The sequence below is a fragment of the Meriones unguiculatus genome, chromosome 19 (assembly GCF_030254825.1).
Source record: "Meriones unguiculatus strain TT.TT164.6M chromosome 19, Bangor_MerUng_6.1, whole genome shotgun sequence".
NCBI lineage: Eukaryota > Metazoa > Chordata > Mammalia > Rodentia > Muridae > Meriones > Meriones unguiculatus.
Genome location: NC_083366.1, coordinates 13,357,258 through 13,376,705, shown reverse-complemented (window position 1 = coordinate 13,376,705; position 19,448 = coordinate 13,357,258). Strand labels below are relative to the sequence as shown.

Genomic DNA, 19,448 nt, shown 5'->3' with positions numbered 1-19,448 from the left:
AACAAGTTATACACACTCTACATAAACAAGGAGATGATCCAATCTCATGGTTGAATTTTTAATTGAATAAAAAGCAGAGTGGCAAATGAGAAGTATTTTCTAAAAGCCAAGAACGCACATTTTCTATTCATTGTTTAAAAACAGGTGAGGGGAGAGCTATAACATTCAAGTAGTGACTGAATTAACACCATGTCTTAAAATCACTCATCTCTTCCTTTGTCTGGATATTAATATTTGAAAATGGTTTTTAAATCAGTGGATTCATGCAAGTTTGTAAATCTCTGTTCTGTGGACTACCATAATTTATCACTGAAGTTGCATCTTATAAATTTTTAAATAAAGACTGCTATGTAGGAAGGCTACCTTCTTAGCATAGCAGTTTTTACTAGTTTGAAGATAATTGTTTTTATTCATGGAAAAACTGGAAGTCAAAGAGCATTGAGGACAGCAAGTATTCAAAGGGCACATGCTAACGACAGACAGGCACATATTTAAGGTTCTGTGACCCGATGGGAAGTAACCCCATACTCTGACCTTGCTTGCTCTGGAAAATTTATTCTGACAAATTCCAGTGACCACAGATAATCTTCATGATGGTGGTGACCCACCCTAGTCACTCCATAAACATATGTTTAATTCTAAATTGGCAAAAATTCTGCAGCTTATAAGTAAAACATCCCATGATTATTTCCAGGTAAACCCTGAGAAGAATGCATACCACGCAAACATTTACACACACATTAAAGCCTTGCTTAGAATTTACTGAACTGCTGGTCACACGTAACATAGAACTTCGCATGTAAAAATCTCCTTAATAAATAAGTGCGTGCCTAATGAAATTAAATTTATGCACTCTATAGAAGCTTAAATACAACTGTCTATCAGATTATTATAAATTAGCTTTTACATCTTAGAGTTTGTGGTATGTAATTTGTCATACCAGATACTGATTTGATGACTTGCATACATGTTCTAATTTTAGGATTCTGGAAAAATCAAAAACACACTTTTTAAATTATGTCTTGTGATGCCATTTCAAGTAATATGTTAGGGTGAAATGAGAGAACTGCCTTCAAATTAGCTTGCTTAGTATCAGGAGTTTTACCAGAAAAAGTTAATTTAAACAATAATAAGAAAAGTATGCTTCACTCATAGCCCAATCTGGTTTCCTCTTCTTTTAATTAATCTGTTTTTCAAACTTCATTATAAAAAAATAGGCAGATAGAATAAACATTACACACCAAAATTAATGAGACCCAAAGTCTGTACATCTCAGTGAGAGCAGCTGTGAGCTTCACACTGGGTTTCACACTCTGACTACTGAGTGTGTTTTAGGCACTTATCTACCACCAAAAATGAAAGTCCTGTGGCAGAATTAGAACTAGAAAAACTAGAAAGAAGATTTGTATCTTCTTTCATGACTTATGTCCAACACCTGCACTGAGTCCTTTTACAAACTAAAAACAAAAAAGAAAACAAAAAGTAAAACTCCAGACCTATTAAAAGTCATTTATCTCTCAATAGTTTAGGCACATATAATTCTTTACACAATAGGAGAACAAAAGCAAAATTACAGCATTGGAAAGATGAGGGATTCCAACCTAAACCTGGGACTGCTTGCTGGGCAATCATGGCTCACACCTTTGATCCCAACACTGAGGCTGAGTTCTGTAAATTAGAAACCAACCTAGTCTACAGAGCTAGTTCTAAGATAGTCAGGGATACACAGAGGAACCCTGTCTTGAAACACCAAAAAAAGAAATGTGAAATTGCTTACTTTAAAAATCATTAACAAATTCAGAGAAATTGCCAGTTGGTAGTTTTTAAAGCTCAGATTTACCTCCAAAATTTTGACTAAAATATTTTCTTTAAAAATAAAGTTATCCATTGTGTAAAAGTAAAAAAAAAAAATCTTACTATTAAGAAAAACTTTCCCTCTGTTCTAAAAAAGATACCACAATAGATTAACATTTAAACAACCCTGGAGTGTTTTCCCTGTACCTATTTTTCTCTGGTTCAATTTTAAGTAGCCTTTTAATTTGCTCTTAAGCAATAAAGTATCTACCTGTTCAAGCTGTAGCTTTTAACTTTCGATCTTTTAAAGTGTTTGAAAATTTCTAAAGTTTTTGAAAAAAAAAGTCATTTCCTATAACTTTAAGCACATTAAAAAATAGATTCTTTCATTTCTGTCACTGAGTGTCTGGTTTTATGCACCGCATTTCTCTAAGCTGCCAGAAAGTCTATCAACATATCCCTCTAGATAAGCACTTACGTACACCAGGCATTTAAATTGTGCGGTGCACAAAGCAAGCGGTTCCCCAGGCCGTGATACTCACCACGACTTTTCCTCTGTGAGCTCTGACTGTTGCTCCAAACCATTGGTTTGACTTAAACTCTATCGGTTCTTTGGTTCCATTAACTCTGATTTTCCTGTTGTCTGACAAGAAGGATGAATTATGAATAGTTTAGGAAGTATGGTAGTTAATTAAAATATAAAGGAATAAATTTATACATTAAGAAACCAGAAATAAAGGAATGCCAATCTTTCTTAAACGTGTCTAGAAAGTTGAAAAGGAAAAAATGTTTCCAAGGGCTAGAATTATCCTGATATTAAAGCCAAACAAGGATTCCATGAGAAAAGAAACCCACGCCAACATTTCATACGTGTAGACAAAGCATTGCTAATGTTCAGCATTCTTTCATGTTAAAACTCTCAATAAGTTAGGAATGGAAGGAAGAACACAGCAGAGGCCATCCATCACAAGCTTATATTTAGTATCATACGCCAGGAAGAAACTTAAACCTTACTCTAGGATCAGAAACAAGAAAGCATGCCCTCTCCTGTGTATGTGTGTGTGTGTGTGTGTGTGTGTGTGTGTGTGTGTGTGTGTGTGCTTATCTCTGTGTGCACATGCGAACAGTATCCACAGAGGCTGGAAGAGAGTGTCAAAGTGTTTGGACTGGAGCTAAGGCAGTTGTGAGCTTCCCTGTGTGGGGGCTGGAAATTGAATGTGGCTCCTCTGCAAGAGCAGCAAGTGGTTTTAACTGCTGAGCCACCTCCAAAGACCCCCCCGCCCACGTAGATGCAACATAATATTAGAAATGCATAGGATTATAAGACAAGAAAAGAACGAAAGTCATTGAAATCAGATAATGTGCAGATAATGTGCTCTTCTATGTGAAAAATCCTAAACACTCCAGAAAACAAACACCCCACAAAACAAAAACCCAGAATGTTAGAAATAAAAGTTTGATAAAACTGCAAGAAACAAAATTAGCAAACAAAATTCAGAGGGCTAGGGATGCAGAGAAATGACAAAGTGCTTGTTCTGCTTATGTAAAGCCCTGGGTTATATTACTAGTAACTCATGTTCATGTACACACACACACACACACAGGAAAGAGAAAGAAAGGAAGAAGGAAAGGAAAGGAAGGAAGGAAGAAAGCAGAACTGACTCTGGTGGCACAAACCTTTAATTCATTCCCCTGGGAAGCTTAAGCATGGGGCTTATGACTTGATGCAGCTTATTCTATGTAAAACTTTGAAAACTAGCTTGGCCTATATAAGGAGATTCTTTTGACATCCACAAGAATATTGGTAGCATTATTGTATACTAACAACAAACTATCTGTGAATGAATTTAAAAAAACATTAGCATCAACATTTTTGTAACAAATTTGTACCAAATTTATTTAGTATATTAGTACATCAAAACTATAAAATATTGGTGAAGTAAACTGAGAAAGATAAGTGGAAAAGATATCCATGTTCCTGGTTTGGAAGAATTTCAATCATTAACGTGTCCATGATACCCAACATGATTACTGATTTGATGCAATCTCTATAAAAATTCTAGTGATATTCATCACAGAAAGAAAAATTCATACTGAATCACAACAACCCCACATAGCCAAAGCAAGCATAAAAAAGTGAACAAACTTGACTCTAAAATACAATACATTGATTGAATAATTATAGAAGTCAAAATGCCATCACACTAAAAACAGATACATGGGCCAGTGGGCCAGGATAGAGAACACAGAGATAAACTCATACATTTCAGTTTATCTAGCTGATCTTCTACAGTGATGTTAAAAACATACAACAGAGAATAGATAGCTTCAATAAATAAATGGATGAAAAAACTAGATACCCACATACACAAGAAAGAAATTGGGCCCTTATCTCACACAAACCCAAATACAAAAACTACTCAAAATGATAACAACTGTAAACTTCTGGAAGAATATAGAAGGAAAAGTTTAAGGCATTTGTCTCAGCACAGATTTTTTTTTTTTTTTGGACATGACCCCCACAACATGAACAATAAAGCAAAAACAGACAATGGGGTTGAATCAAAGTATAGTGAAGAAAGTCTATAGTGTTGAAGAAAGTATTTACAAACTGTACATCTGTATAAGAAATTCAAATAACGCACGAGCAAAACAGCAATAATGCCAATTAAAAATTGAACAAAGGACTTAAACAGGATTTTTCAAAAGAAGACATAAAAATGACAAAACAGGTAAATGAAAATGTCTTCAACACACTAATCAGGGAAATGAAAGCTCAAACCACAGTGAGATATCAACTCACCTCAGGAAAAAAAATTACTACTAAAAAGACTAAAAAAAATCTTGTAAGAACGAGAGAAAAGGACCCTTTGCACCAGGTGGCTATGGACATACACTGGTGCACTGCCATGGAAAACAATAGGCAAATTCTTTTAAAAATTGAAAATAGAACTACTGATTGATACAGAAGCCCTCTTCTAATGTCTATATCCAAAGGAAATGGGGTCAGTATGTTGACCAGATAGTCATACTCTGTGTTCAATATAGCATTGCTCACAATAGCCAAGATAAGGATCTTCTTTAGTGCACACCAGCAGACGAATAAATTTAAAAATGTCGTGCAAAAACACAGTAGATTATTCGACCTGATAAAAGAAGGAAATTGAATCATTTGCAACAACATGGGTGAATCTGTGGTATATTATACTAACATCAGTCAGACATACACACACACACACCATCGACACACCAAGTGCATGAGTACAACAATGGGTGGAATAAAAAACAAACAACAACAACAAAAACAAAACAAAACATTGATCAGAACAGGAGCCTACCACAGAGGGTCTCTGAAAGACTCTACCCAGCAGGATATTAAAGCAGATGCTGAGACTCATAGCCAGACTTGGGCAGAGTGCAAGGAATCTTATGAGAAAAGGGGGAGATAGAAAGACTTGGAGGGTACAGGAACTCCACAAATAGATGAACAGAACCAAAAAATCTGGGGTCTTTTCTGAGACTGATACACCAACCAAGGATCATGCATGGAGATAACCCTTGCTCAGATGTAGCCCATGGAAGCTCAGCTTCCAAGTGGGTGCCCTACTAAGGGGAACAGGGACTGTGTCTGATATGATCTCAGTGTCCAGCTCTTTGATCACCTCCCTCTGGGGGTAGTGCAGCCTTACCAGGCCACAGAGGAAGAGAATGCAGCCAGTCCTGATGAGACCTGATAGACTAGGGTCAGATGGAAGGGGAAGAGGACTTCCCCTATCAGTGGACTTGGGGAGGGGCATGGGAGGAGAAGAAGGAGAGAAGGTGGGATTGGAAGGAGACAAAGGAAGAGACTACAGCTGGGATACAAAGTGAATAAATTGCAGTAATTAAAATAAATAAATAAAAGAAAATAAAAAGAACTTACAGAGGCACATGGTATTTGCCAAGGGTACTGAGGAGCTGTTGGTTAAAAGGTGACAAATTGTAGCTAGGAGGCAGACATTCTGAAGTTTTATCATACAATAGGTCACCAAGAGGTCTTTTTTTTTTAAACAATGTAAACAGTTACACTTTAATTTTCTTTTTTTTAATTCTTTATTAATTACACTTCATTCACTTTGTATCCCCCTGTGGTTCCCTCCCTCCTCCCATCCCAATCCCTCCCTTCCTCCACCCTCTGCATGCATGCCCCTCCCCAAGTCCACTGATAGGGGAGGTTTTCTTTTCCTTCCTTCTGATCCTAGTCAATTAGGTCTCATCAGGAGTGGCTGCATTGTCTTCTTCTGTGGCCTGGTTAATGCTGCTTCCCCCTCAGGGAGAAGGAATTAAAGAACAGGCCAATCAGTTCATGTCAGACAGTCCCTGTTCCTATTACAATGGAACCCACTTGGATACTGAACTGCCATGGGCTACATCTGTGCAGGGGTCTTAGGTTATCTCCATGCATAGTCCTTGGTTGGAGTATGAGTCTCAGGAAAGACCCCTGTGCTCAGATTTTTTGGTTCTGTTGCTCTCCTTGTGGAGTTCCTGTCCTCTCCAGATCTTACTGTTTCCTACTTCTTTCATAAGATTCCCTGCACACTGCCCAAAGGTTGCCCATAAGTCTCAGAATCTGCATTGATAGTCTGCAGTGCAGAGCCTTTCAGAGGTCCTCTGTGTCAGGCTCCTGACTTGTTCCCTCTTTTCTCCTTCTTCTGATGTCCATCCTCTTTGCCTTTCTGGATAGGAATTGAGCATTTTAGCAAGAGTCCTCCCTCTTGATTAGTTTCTTTAGGTGTACAGATTTTAGTAGGTTTAACCTATATTATATGTCTATATGAGTGGCTAAGATCAAAAACTCAAGAGACAACACGTGCTGGAGAGGTTGTGGAGAAAGGGGAACCCTCCTCCACTGCTAGTGGGAATGTAAACTTGTACAACCACTCTGGAAAGAAATCTGGCATTTTCACAGATAACTAGGAATAGTGCTTCCTCAAGATCCAGCCATACCACTCCTAGGCATATACCCAAAAAGAGGTTCAAGTACACAATAAGGACATTTGCTCAACCATGTTTGTAGCAGCCTTATTTGTAATAGCCAGAAGCTGGAAACAGCCAAGATGCCCCTCAGTGGAGAAATGGATGCACAAATTGTGGTATATATACACAATGGAATATTACTCAGCAATAAAAAACAAGGAAATCATGAAATTTGCAGGTAAATGGTGGGACCTGGAAAAGATCACCCTGAGTGAGCTAGCCCAGAAGCAGAAAGACGCACATGGTATATACTCACCAAGAGTTTTTAATGATTTATTATATACAGAAAATTCTAAGAGAATAGATTTTGAATGTTATTATCAACAGAAAAATGCTAACAATGTTAATGATCTTTGTGATTTAAATGAGAATGTCCCTCACAGGCTGAAGTATTTGAACACTTGGTCCTCAGTTGGTGGAGCTGTTTGGAGAGGTTATAGGACTAGTAGGAGGTATAGCCTTGCTGGAGAAGAAAGGTCACTGGGGGAAGGCTTTGAGAATTTATAGCTTCATCCTACTTCCGGTTCCTCCACTCTGCTCCCTATGTGTAGATGAAACCCAGACAGTTAATTTACTGCTCCTGCTCTCATGATGGGCTCTGTTCTTTGGGAAGCATGAGCCAAAATAAACTATCTTCTCAAAGTGTTTTATCACAGCAACATACAAATAGCTAATACAGTGATAGATACATTAAATAGTTTGATTTAGATAGCCTACAGAATATACATCTATCAAAGGATCACATCACATACTGTATATGTACATATATATAATTTTACTTGCCAATTAAAATATATTTGAAAACTAATTTTAATACACGTTGGGAATGTTTCTTTAGGCTAAGCTACAAGATGGTTTTCAGGCTGAGAATATGGCTCATTTGTAGAGTGCTTGTCTAGCATGCATGAGACCTTGGTTTGACCACCAGCTCTTAAAAAAACATAGCTTTCATGAGAGTGGCATTCAACACACACATACAAAATGAAAACATATACATGATATCTCACAACTTAAAGGAAAGTTTTCCTAACATTTCATACTTTAGAGATAATTCCACCTTCCACATAATGTGGGCTCTGAGCATCTTGAATGTATGTATCAATTATCAATCATTGTCACTGCTTTGAAGAAAGCTGGATTATTTTCAGTAGTAGAATATATAAGATTCTCCCTGGAAACTATGATGATTGCCCAGCCATTAAGAATGCTTGTTACCAATCCAGAGGACAATAGGTTGGTTTCCAGCATTCACTTGGGCTACTCACAACCAACTGCCTTTATCCTTAGTTTCAGGGCACTTACTGCTGTCTTCTGGACTCCTTGGATACCTGTGCACACAGGTGATACACACACACAGAGAGAGAGATAGAGAGAGAGAGAGAGATACAAACATCACATAATAAAAACAAACCTTAAAAAAAAACCTCTTCTCTCTGACCAGATAAGCACAAAGTTTCTCAGCATGCATCATAAACCAGCATGAAAGGATGCTCAGGACTTGGCTTTAACTCAGTAACACGTGTTTGCATTGCCACTGAAGATAATGCCCCAACATAGTTTCTACTCCTCTTGCAGATCTCAGCCTGTCAGAGGTTATATTGGGAGAAACTCAGCTCAAGTGCAACACAGTTCAGGCCCTAATATTTCCCTTCATTCTTGGTTCACAGTCAACTTACTTGCCATGGGATTTCATCTGCCCCAACAAGGTACTCTATAGTAACAGCTGAGGAATTCCTAAAGACATTTGTCCTAAGTCATCTCATCAGCATGTGTTTCCTCTCACATAGATTTTATTTTTCTTCCTTGTCTCTCAAATAAATACATTACAAAAATAAAGCTGTAAGTTCTAGTAGGTAAGGCCAAAATAAACACCTAATTAAGAATTCAGCTGAGTTTACTTATGACTACAGACATTTTTTGAAAGAATAATGTATTCAATCTGAATCTAAAATTTACATTGTGGCATGTTAGTAGAAAATTATGAATTTCCTTTTCAAAAATCTTAGCTTTGATGTCTCTGGAATTTCTTGAAAAGACAAGTTCTGGAAGTTTTCACCCCAAATGCACACAACTGGCAAAGAATTAGAGCATCTTGGAGCTTAAAGCCCTAAATGGAATTTATAAACATCACCATTTATGTCTAGGCACCATGAGTGACCAAAAACTCAAAGCCAAGGGATCTTGCCTCCACCAAGTGGGTGATTGATTCATTCAACCTTTTAAAAGTCCCAGCCTTTCTGTTTGAGGCTGACCTGCCACTTTCCAGGTGATCAAAAGTCACCATGGTCACAAGCAAGAGTTGGCATGAAATATATTTACAAATTGGATATCACATTAAGCAGAGTCTTCTAGCAATCTGACCGAATATTCATAATCCTTAAAAAAATCAAATTAGAAACTCACTCATAAGTGGATATTAGACATATAATACAGGACACACCTACTAAAATCTGTACACCTAAAGAAACTAATAAAGAAGGAGGACTCTGGCTAAATATTCAAACCCCATACAGAAAGGCAAAGAAGATGGACATCAGAAGAAGGAGAAAACAGGGAACAGTACAGGAGCCTGCCACAAAGGGCCTCTGAAAGGCTCTACCTTGCAGGGTATCAAAGCAGATGCTGAGACTTATGGCCAACCTTTGGGCAGAGTGCAGGGAATTTCATGAAAGAAGTATGAAATAATAAGACCTGAAGAGGACAGGAGTTCCACAAGGAGAGCATCATAACCAAAAAATTTTGGCCCAAGGGTCTTTTCTGAGACTGATACTCCAACCAAGGACCATTCATGGAGATAACCTAGAACCCCTGCACAGATGTAGCCCATGGCAGTTCAGTGTTCAAGTGGGTTCCATAGTAATGGGAACAGGGACTATCTCTGACATGAACTGACTGGCCTGCTCTTTGATCACCTCCCCCTGAAGGGGAGCAGCCTTATCAGGACATAGAGGAAGACAATGCAGCTACTCCTGATGAGCCCTGATAGACTAGGATCAGAAGGAAGGAGAGGAGGACCTCCCCTATCAGTGGACTTGGGGAGGGGCATGTGTAAAGAAGGGGAAGGAGGGTGGGATTGGGAGGGGAGGAGAGAGGGGGTGACAGGGAGCTACAATGTGAATAAAGTGTAATTAATAAAAAATAAAATAAAAAATGGAAAGAATAAAAAATGAACTCAGAAAGTCAACTTACATTCACGAATTGGAAAGGACCTTATGGACACACAAACATAATAGACTATTTAGTGATCTGTGGGACTCAGAAATAAAAATGTGCAACACCTCACAAAGCTGTCAATGTGGCTTTGATTAAGCATGGGGAGAAAGTACTGGAGCGGCTTTGAAACTTCTAACCTAGTAAAAAGTCAGGAAAAAGAGACTGGCAACTCAAACATTCACAGTTAAAAGAAATCCCCAGAGGGCTTGAGAAAAGCAGGCTTCTGTAAGGAAAGATGGAAATTAGGAGGAGGAAAATAATTCCAGTTCCAAGCCCGGCTTTGTTTTATAGGACTGAATGGTGTGAACCTGTCTGTCTGTGTCGTGTGTGTGTGTGTGTGTGTGTGTGTGTGTGTGTGTGTGTGTGTTACTACAGGTTGAGCTGTATGATAACTTTACCAAGAGAGCAAACTATGGTTATTTGGGGAAACAAGCTTTATTTAGTTGAGAATAAGTTTTGTTGAGTCCCTCTCCAACCCGTTTGTTGTAATAGAGAAGATTCCTTCTGTGTCAGTCTCAAATTCCCCTGATCTGTTCTGATGTGTGTAGTGCTCCTTTTTAAAACTCTACTGTATTGGGGAAGTTTAGGCCTCAACCTCCCTTCTAAATTTCCAACTCAACATAGAAGAGAGAAGGTTATTGAGGAGAGACAGCCCAGTCCCCTTTACTTCCCCCAGCTGTTTAGGGTCAGTGGGTCTTTTAGGGCTCTATACCAAGCTCTGCAAATACAGCCAGCCTTGTCCTCCAAGCTGCTATGCTCTGAAGCATTTCTCTCCAACTGTCTGCTCCAAATTGCCTCCCCATTATCTCTGGTCTCTCCAAACTGCTACACTATAGACAATTAATAGGTGTGGACAAACTATAGCCCAACTAAAATCCCACACTTGGGATTAAAACAAAAACGTATTTACATACCTGAGTTTTTGTATAATATTTATTTGTTTATATTAGTTAATATAATAAATTAATTATATTAATTTGTTTATATTATTATTCACATTGTATCCCAGCTGTAGCCCCCTCCTGTATTCCCTCCCAACCCCACCCCCCTTCCTCATCTCCTCCCATGCCTTTCTCCAAGTCCATTGATAAGGGAAATCCTCCTCCCCTTCCATCCACCCTAGGCTATCAGGTCTCATCTGGACTGGCTGCATTGTCTTCCTCTGTGGCCTTGAAAGGCTGTTCCCCTTTCAGGGGGAGGTGATCAAAGAGCCAACCACTGAGTTCATGTCAGATACAATCCCTGTTCCCCTTACTAGGGAACCCACTGGAAATTGAGCTGCCATGGCTACATCTGAGCAGGGGTTCTAGGTTATATCCATGAATGATCCTTGGTTGGAGCATCTGTCTCAGAAAATACCCGTGACCAGATTTTTTATTCTGTTGCTCTCCTTGTGGGGCTCCTGTCCCCTCCAGGTCTTTCTATCTCCCCTTTATTTCATAAGATTCCCTGCACTCTGCCCAAAGTTTGGCTATGAGTCTCAACATCTGCTTTGGTACACTGCTGGATAGAGTCTTTCAGAGGCCCTCTGTGTTAGGCTTCTGTCCATTTCCTTGTTTTTTCCTTCCAATGTCCATCCCGTTGTCTTTCTGAGTGAGGATTGATCATCTTACCTAGGGTCCTCCTTCTTGCTTAGTTTCTTTAGGTGTACAGATTTTAGTATGATTAGCCTATATTATATGTCTAATATCCACTTATAAGTGAGTATATACCATGTGTGTCTTTCTGCTTCTGGGATACCTCACTCAGGATGATCTTTTCTAGTTTCCACTAATTGCCTGCAAATTTCATGATTTCCTTGTCTTGAATTGCTGATTGTGCAAATGTACCACAATTTCTGTATCCATTCCTCAGTTGAGGAACAGTTGGGGGTTGTTTACAGATTCTGGCTATTATGAAAAAGCTGCTTCAAACATGATTGAGCAAATGTCCTTGTTGTGTACTTGAGCATATTTTGGATATCTCAGATTCAGGGTCCCTCTATGCACATAACTGACTTCCATTACATTTGTGGGTGTGTTATTTTTTCATTGATGCTGATCATATACAAGACATCTTTTAAAAACAGACAGCAAGGCCCCATTGCGGAAGAAAACACCCACACAACTCACTGAATGTGGAGAGGTTGAGCTGATGCCTACTTAGAGCCTTCACCTTCATGTCCTAATGAGTAGGACATGGCAGGCACTCTGCAGGCTTTCAAAGGAGAAAAGTAAACTCCAGCCCAGCCACAAAAATCTCCGATCTACAATCTGTCCAGCCTGCAAAATATGCTGGGGCAATGACAGTGCAAAGCTCATAGGAGTAACCAAGTGAGGTCAGATTTGTCTTAAGGCCCCTCCATGAGATGGAGCCCATCCCAGACACTACTTGGGTGACTGAGAACTAGAGTCGATAGCCCAGAGCCCAGGGTGAAACCAAACACTACTGGTCAATAACTTAAAAAAAAAGAGTCTCAAATGACTCCTAATGATGTTCTGCTATACCATAGATCAGAGCCTTTTCCAGCAGGCTTCTCCTGCAGCAGATAGGAACAAATGCAGAGACTCATGGCCAGACATTCTGCAGATAGAGAGACCCTGGAACACACAGTTCTAAATGAGATGTCTCCATCAAATCCCTTCTCTTGGAGCTCAGGGAACTCCTCGGAAGAGGAGGCAGAAGGAGAGAGGGAGACAGAATAGACGGAGGACATCATGAGAACAAGGCACTCTAAAACAATTGGGTAGAGCTCAGAGACTGAAGCAGCAAGGACGGGGCCTACATGAGTCTGCACCAGGTCCTCAGTATTTCTGTTAGAGCTTTCAGTTTAGGACTTACATGAGACTATTTAATGTGTAAATGAGTGGGTCTCTGATTTCTTAAACCTCCTCTTCGGGTTCTTCTATTTTTCTGTTGGCTTGGCTTGTCCAACTTCAATATGATGGGGTTTGTTTTATCTTATTCTACTCTATATTTTGTTTAAAAAAAATCATTTGGGGCTGGTGAGGTGGCTCAGCGGGAAAGGTGCCAGGTACACAAGCCTTTTAGTTCATGCCCTGGAATGAACACAAAGGTAGAACAAGGGAGCTTGCTATAAAAAGTCACCCTCTTGCTTCCACTCATGTGCCCACATCCAATAATAATTCAATTAAAATAGTTAAACAAATAAAGATAAAAATTCTTCACAAGAAAAAAAAACAAATTTGATTAATATATAAGCTGGTGAACTTAACAGAGAGCTCTCAAAAGACAAAGTAAATGGCCAATGAGCATTTGAAAAAGAAAAAATAACTCTACATCTTTAACCACAAAAGAAAAGCAAATTAAAGCTGCACTGAGATTTCATGTCACACCAGCCAGAGTAGCTGTCATGAGGAAAGCAGATGACAAATGCTGGCAAGAGCACCAGCTAAATGAAGCCCACTTACGCTCTTGGTGAGCACGTAAAATATTGCAGCCACCATGGGAATCAGCTGCCACACGATGCAGCCGGCACCACTCTTGGGATTTACCCAAAGGAGTCTAAATCAGCATTCCACAGAGATACATGCATGCCCCTGTTTGCAACTGTATTATTCACAACAGCCGCCCAGAGAAGTCTGGATGCCCACCAACAGGTACAAGGATAAAATGTGGCACATTTACACAATGAGAGTTTATTGACTTGCACAGTGGAATTATGTCCTTTTCAGGGAAGTGGGTGGAACTGAAAACCATCACACAAAATGGAAAAAAAAAAAAAAAACCACATTTCTAGGACTTTCTTATGAACAAGAAGCTCACTGGAGACTTGACCGGGAGCCTGCTATTTGCTAGTGGCAGCTGCAGGTAGACTCATGGGGTTCAGCGGCGGCAGATGTAGTGCTTGGCCAGCCCAGCCACCCCCAAATGTCCTTTTGACAGCCATGTCCATGATTCCCACACTCCTAGATTCCTTGACCCATGGAAGCTGCTTTCTTTCCAGGGCTCACAGGCCTCTCAGCTGCTGTACCGAGCTCTTCCCTGACTGTCACAGGCAACGTGCACTGTTTTCCTACCCAGCTCCAAACCCAAACCCAACTGCTGCACAATGACAGGGCACAGTATTTAGCACGGCTTCCTGCCCTCCAGAGCAGGAGGGTACCTGGTCACCCCAGGACCCAGAGCATAGTCTACTGCACAGACCTGAAGAAGACCACTCCATCTTAGCAACTTCCTAACAGATTATAAGTGAAAGGTCCACAGTTGAGAAACACTTTTCAAGTGACTGCATGCAGTTTAAAGTTTCCTAAGCGACAGTAGACTACTTACAAAGTTAAGAAATAAGCAAAATTCCATGTGAATTTTTTCTCAAGAGAAACAACCACACGATTAATATATAAAGAACTCCAAAATCAATACACAAAAGACAAAACTTCAATAGGAAAGCCGTATACAAACAGGAATCTTTTCTACACCGCAGTCACATGAAAATTAGTGTGGGGGAGGAGGGTTCCAAAAACTGCGAATATATCTATCATATGACCATGTTTGTAGCACTCTTAGGTATTCGCTCAAAGGACTACAGGCCAATGCATCACAAAGACACTTTTCCATCCCTGCAGCACAGTTCACAACTGCTAAGTCACAGACCTAACCTAACTGTCCATCAACAGAAGAATTTACATAAAATGTGGCTATATACACAGTGGAGTGTTTCAGTTGTAAGGAAGAACAAAGTTAGGGTAGAAAAGTGCAAAGCACACGTGAGATCACCCAGGGGAAGTGACGGTGTAACAGATTTCTCACCTTCATAACCATTGCAGTCCCTCTTCTACCCATCCTAACCTCCTCCTCTACAGGTGTCACATCGCAAATTGTGTGTGTGTGTGTGTGTGTTTGTGAAAATAACACAGGAGCTAAGGAGATAGCTCATTCAAGAAAGTGCTAGTCATGCAGGCATAAAGAACTGAATGTGAACCCTATTACGTATGTGAAAGCCAGATGAGGTGGCCTGCTACACAATCCCAGCACTGAGGAGGTGCAAACAAGAGGATCCCCTTGTTTGTTAGCGAGACTAACCAAACCGGAGAACGCCAGCTTCAGTGAGAGATCCTGTTGCAAACAAACAAACAAAACAAAACAAGGTGAGGAGCAATTAAAGAAGACAACAATCTCCGGCCTCGGTGTGCGCGTAAACATTCACACACATAAACACACAAATGACTTCATGAATAATACAGACCCAGGTTCTGCATCACTAAGGACCAGACAATAAGTGATTTAGGCACTGCGACCTTCCGCAGTCTGTTACAGCTGCCCAGACCTACACTCAAAGTGAAACCACAGACAGTACAGAGGAAAGTAGGCTTGGCTGAGTTTCAAGAAAATTTTATGTAAGGGCACAGAAATTGAAATTCCATATGATTTTCATGTATAATAAAATATTCCTTAAAATGTTAGTTAGTTAAAACTTTAAAATTACACATAGCTTACAAATTGTGCAAAACTACTATTATTACCACTACTACTAATAATAATAATAGACACAGAAAGAAAAGATAGTTCAAACTAGTTGTAGTTTGCCAACATTTGGTGGACTATTCTTTTTATTAATTACAGTTAATTCACTTTGTATCCCAGCTGTAGCCCAATCCCTCATCCCCTCCCAACCCCACCCATTCTCCCTCATCTCCCCCCATACCCCTTCCCAAGTTCACTGATAAGGGAGGTCCTCCTCCCTTCCATCTGACCCTAGCCAATCAGGTCTCATCAGGACTGGCTGCATCATCTTCCTCTGTGGCCTGGTAAGGTTCTTCCCCCCTCAAGATGAGGTGATCTCTGAGTTCATGTCAGAAACAGTCCCTGTGTTGGGCTACATCTGAGAAGGGGTTCTAGGTTATATCCATACACAGTCCTTGGTTGGAGTATCAGTCTCAGAAAATACCCCTGGGCCCAGATTTTTTGGTTCTGTTTTGCTCTCCTCGTGAAGCTCCTATCCCCTCCAGGTCTTTCTATCTTTTCCTTCTTTCACTAGATTCCCTGCACTCTGCCCAAAGTTTGGCTATGAGTCTCAGCATGTTTTGATACCCTGCTGGGTAGAGTCTTTCAGAGGCCCTGTGTGGTAGGCTCCTGTCCTGTTCCCTGTGTACTCCCTCTTCCGAAGTCCTTCCCATTTGCCTTTGTGAGTGAAGACTGAACATCTTACCTGGGGTCCTCCATCTTGATTAGTTTCTTTAGGTGTACAGATTTTAGTATGTTTATCCTATATTATATGTCTAATATTAACTTATAAGTGAGTATATACCATGTGTGTCTTTCTGCTTCTGGGATACCTCAGTCAGGATGATCTTTTCTAAATCCACCATTTGCCTGCAAACTTCATGATTTCCTTGTTTTGAATTGCTGAGTAGTATTCCATTGTGTAAATGTACCACAATTTCTGTATCCATTCCTCAGTTGAAGAACAGTTGGGTTGTTTCCAGATTCTGGCTATTATGAATAAAGCTAGTATGAACATGGTTGAGCAAATGTCCTTGTTATATATTTGAGCATATTTTGGATATATGCCTAGCAGTGGTATAGCTGGATCTTGAGGTAGCACTCTTCCTGATTGTCTGAGAAAGCACCAGATTGACTTCCAAAGTGGTGGTACAAGTTTACATTCCCACCAGCAATGGAGGAGGGTTCCCCTTTCTCCACAACCTCTCCAGGATGTGTTGTCATTTCAGTTTTTAATCTTAGCCATTCTGATGGGTATAAGGTGAAATCTTAGGGTCATTTTGACTTGCAATTCCCTGAAGACTCAGGGTGTTGAGCATTTCTTTAAGTGTTTCTCTGCCATTAAATATTCCTTGAGAATTCTGTTTAGTTCTGTACCTCATTTTTTAATTGGATTACTTGATTTGTTGCTGTTTAACTTCTTGAGTTCTTTATCTATTCTGCATATTAGCCCTCTGTCAGGTCTAGGGTTGGTAAAGAGCCTTTCCCAATCTGTAGGCAGTCGTTTTGTTCTGACAACAGTGTCCTTTGCTTTACAGAAGCTTTTCAGTTCCACAAGGTCCCATTTATTGATTGTTGCTTTTAGAGCCTGTGCTGTTGTTGTTCTGTTCAGGAAGTTTTCTCCTGTGCCAATTGAGTTCAAGGTTCTTCCCCACTTTTTCTTCAAACAGATTTAGTGTGTCTGGTTTTATGTTAGTCTTTGATGCACTTGGACTTTAGTTTTATGCAGGGTGATAGATATGGGTCTCTTTGCATTTTTCTACATGTAGACATCCAGTTAGACCAGCACCATTTGTTGAATATGCTATCTTTTCTTCATTGTATGGTTTTGGCTTCTTTGTCAAAAAATCAAGAATCTGTAGATGTGTGAGTTTATTTCTGGGTCTTCTATTTGATTCCATTGATCCACCATTCTGTTTCTATGCCAGTACCATGCAGTTTTTTAGTGGTGTTGCTCTGTAGTACAGCTTGAGATCAGGGATGGAGATACCTCCAGACAATATGTTGTTGTACAGGATTATGTTGTTTTAGCAATTCTGGGTTTTTGTTTTTTTTCCATATGAAATTGAGAATGGTTCTTTGAAGGTCTGTAAAGAATTGTGTTGGTATTTTGATGTGAATTCCATTGAATCTGTAGAGTGCTTTTGGCAGGATGGCCATTTTCTCTATGTTAATCCTACCAATCCATGAGCATGGGAGACCTTCCCATCTTCTGATATCCTCTTCAATTTCTTTCTTTAGAGACTTGAAGTTTTTTTCAAACAGATCTTTCACTTGCTTCGTTAGAGTCACACCAAGGTACTTTATGCTGTTTGTGAAGGGTGTAGTTTCCCTAATTTCTTTCTCAGCCCTTTTGTCTTTGGTATGCAGGAGGGCTTCTGATTTTTTTTTAGTTAATTTTGTATCCAGCCACTTTGCTGAAGGTGTTTATCAGTTGAAGGAGCTCTCTGGTTGAATTTTTGGGGTCGCTATCATATCATCATCAAAGAGAGATACCTTGACTTCTTTTCTGATTTGTGTCCCCTTGATCTCCTTTAGTTGTGTTATTGTTCTAGCTAGGACTTCAAGTACTATGTTGAAGAGATACAGAGAGAGTGGGCAGCCTTGCTTTGTCTCTGAGTTAAGTGGGATTGATTTAAGTTTCTCTCCATTTAGCTTGATGTTGGTATAGGCTTGCTGTATATTGTCTTTACTATGTTTAGGTATGTGCATTGTGGACTATTCTTTTAACTGATAAATAGCATTCTTTAGTATGTTTAGTATAAACAGTAATCTTTAGGTGGGTGTGTTTGTGTTTCACATGTAATGTCCGTGAGAGACAGCCATAGTGGCTAGCTGGACAGACAGATGAATGTGTACATAGAAACATAGATTGGTCCATTGGTGTACAGTTGTCTAAATAGGGAAACATAAATCTAATTTACTCCTTAAATTCTTATATAGTATTATACCCCATTAGAAAACCATGTATGTTTCAGGTATCCACAGCACATGCATACAAAACTTTGTCTCTTTCTTTTGCTATTACTAAGCACATGGGCTCTGAGCATCCTTGTAAAAACCATTTCATCGAATATTAAAGTTAACTGAAGTTCCCAGGCCTATCAACAGATCAGGGGGTGGGGGTGGTACATCCGCTATTCAGAACAGTTAAAGTAGCTGGGAAAGGGCATCTCATGTTTGTTTGTTTTCATTTATGTTCTCCCAATATTAGAAACTTCAATCACCTACTCATAACGTCTGTGGACCATTCATTCCCTTCCCTCCTCCCATTTGTTTCTCATTTCTATCCTTTGATTCATTTATTGTTTGCATATTGGTTGTACTGATTGGTAATAATTAATCATAAACGGGGTATTGATTTCTTCTTTCATCATATATGTTTTAAATATCTCCTTTTGTTTTGTTTTCTTTTTTGTCTTTTCACTGTATGTAGCTTACAATCCATGCAGAATTTATTCTTACATACTGTGGTAGAGGTATGGGGCTTATTTCAGCATGAAAAGCCACGTGTCCCAACACCATTATATTTGTTTATTTTCTTTCCACTGTGACCAAATAACAGACAGAAGCCACTGAAGGAAGGAAAAACTGATTTTGCTTCTAGTGTCAGGGAACTTCAGTTCGTCTGGTGCAGAAGCCATGTTACCAGGAGGGGGCTTAGTTCCTGCCAGGTGACTTGGCTGGTCACATGCTATTAGCCAAGAAACAGATAGCACTAGATTAAAACTAGGGCTGGGCTATACTTTCAAATGTCACCCTAACCCCAGCCAGCAACCCATCTCTGTCAGCCAGACCCCAGCTCCTAAAACTTCTGGAACCTCCCACAACTGTGTTCTGCTGGGAAGCAAGTGTTCAGACATGTGAATCTGTTGGTCACATTTACATTTGAACCATAGCAATGATTTATTGAAAAATTGACCTCTCTTTGCTCAATGATGATTTTTGTATCTCTGAGGGGGGAAAAAGACAAAAACAAAACA

The 19,448-nt window shown here is 39.7% G+C and overlaps 1 protein-coding gene across 3 annotated transcripts in view; it reads right to left on the bottom strand.

Moving 5' to 3' along the window:
- Window positions 1-19,448, bottom strand: part of Itga8 (integrin subunit alpha 8) — a 182,653-nt gene that overhangs the window by 143,036 nt on the left and 20,169 nt on the right. For 2 of the 3 annotated variants that reach the window (XM_060372339.1, XM_021657791.2), the window contains exon 3: window positions 2,337-2,437. In XM_060372339.1, the coding sequence (XP_060228322.1) occupies window positions 2,337-2,437 (101 nt within the window). The remainder of the gene's footprint in view (window positions 1-2,336; window positions 2,438-19,448) is intronic. The other variant, XM_060372338.1, reaches the window with a different exon arrangement.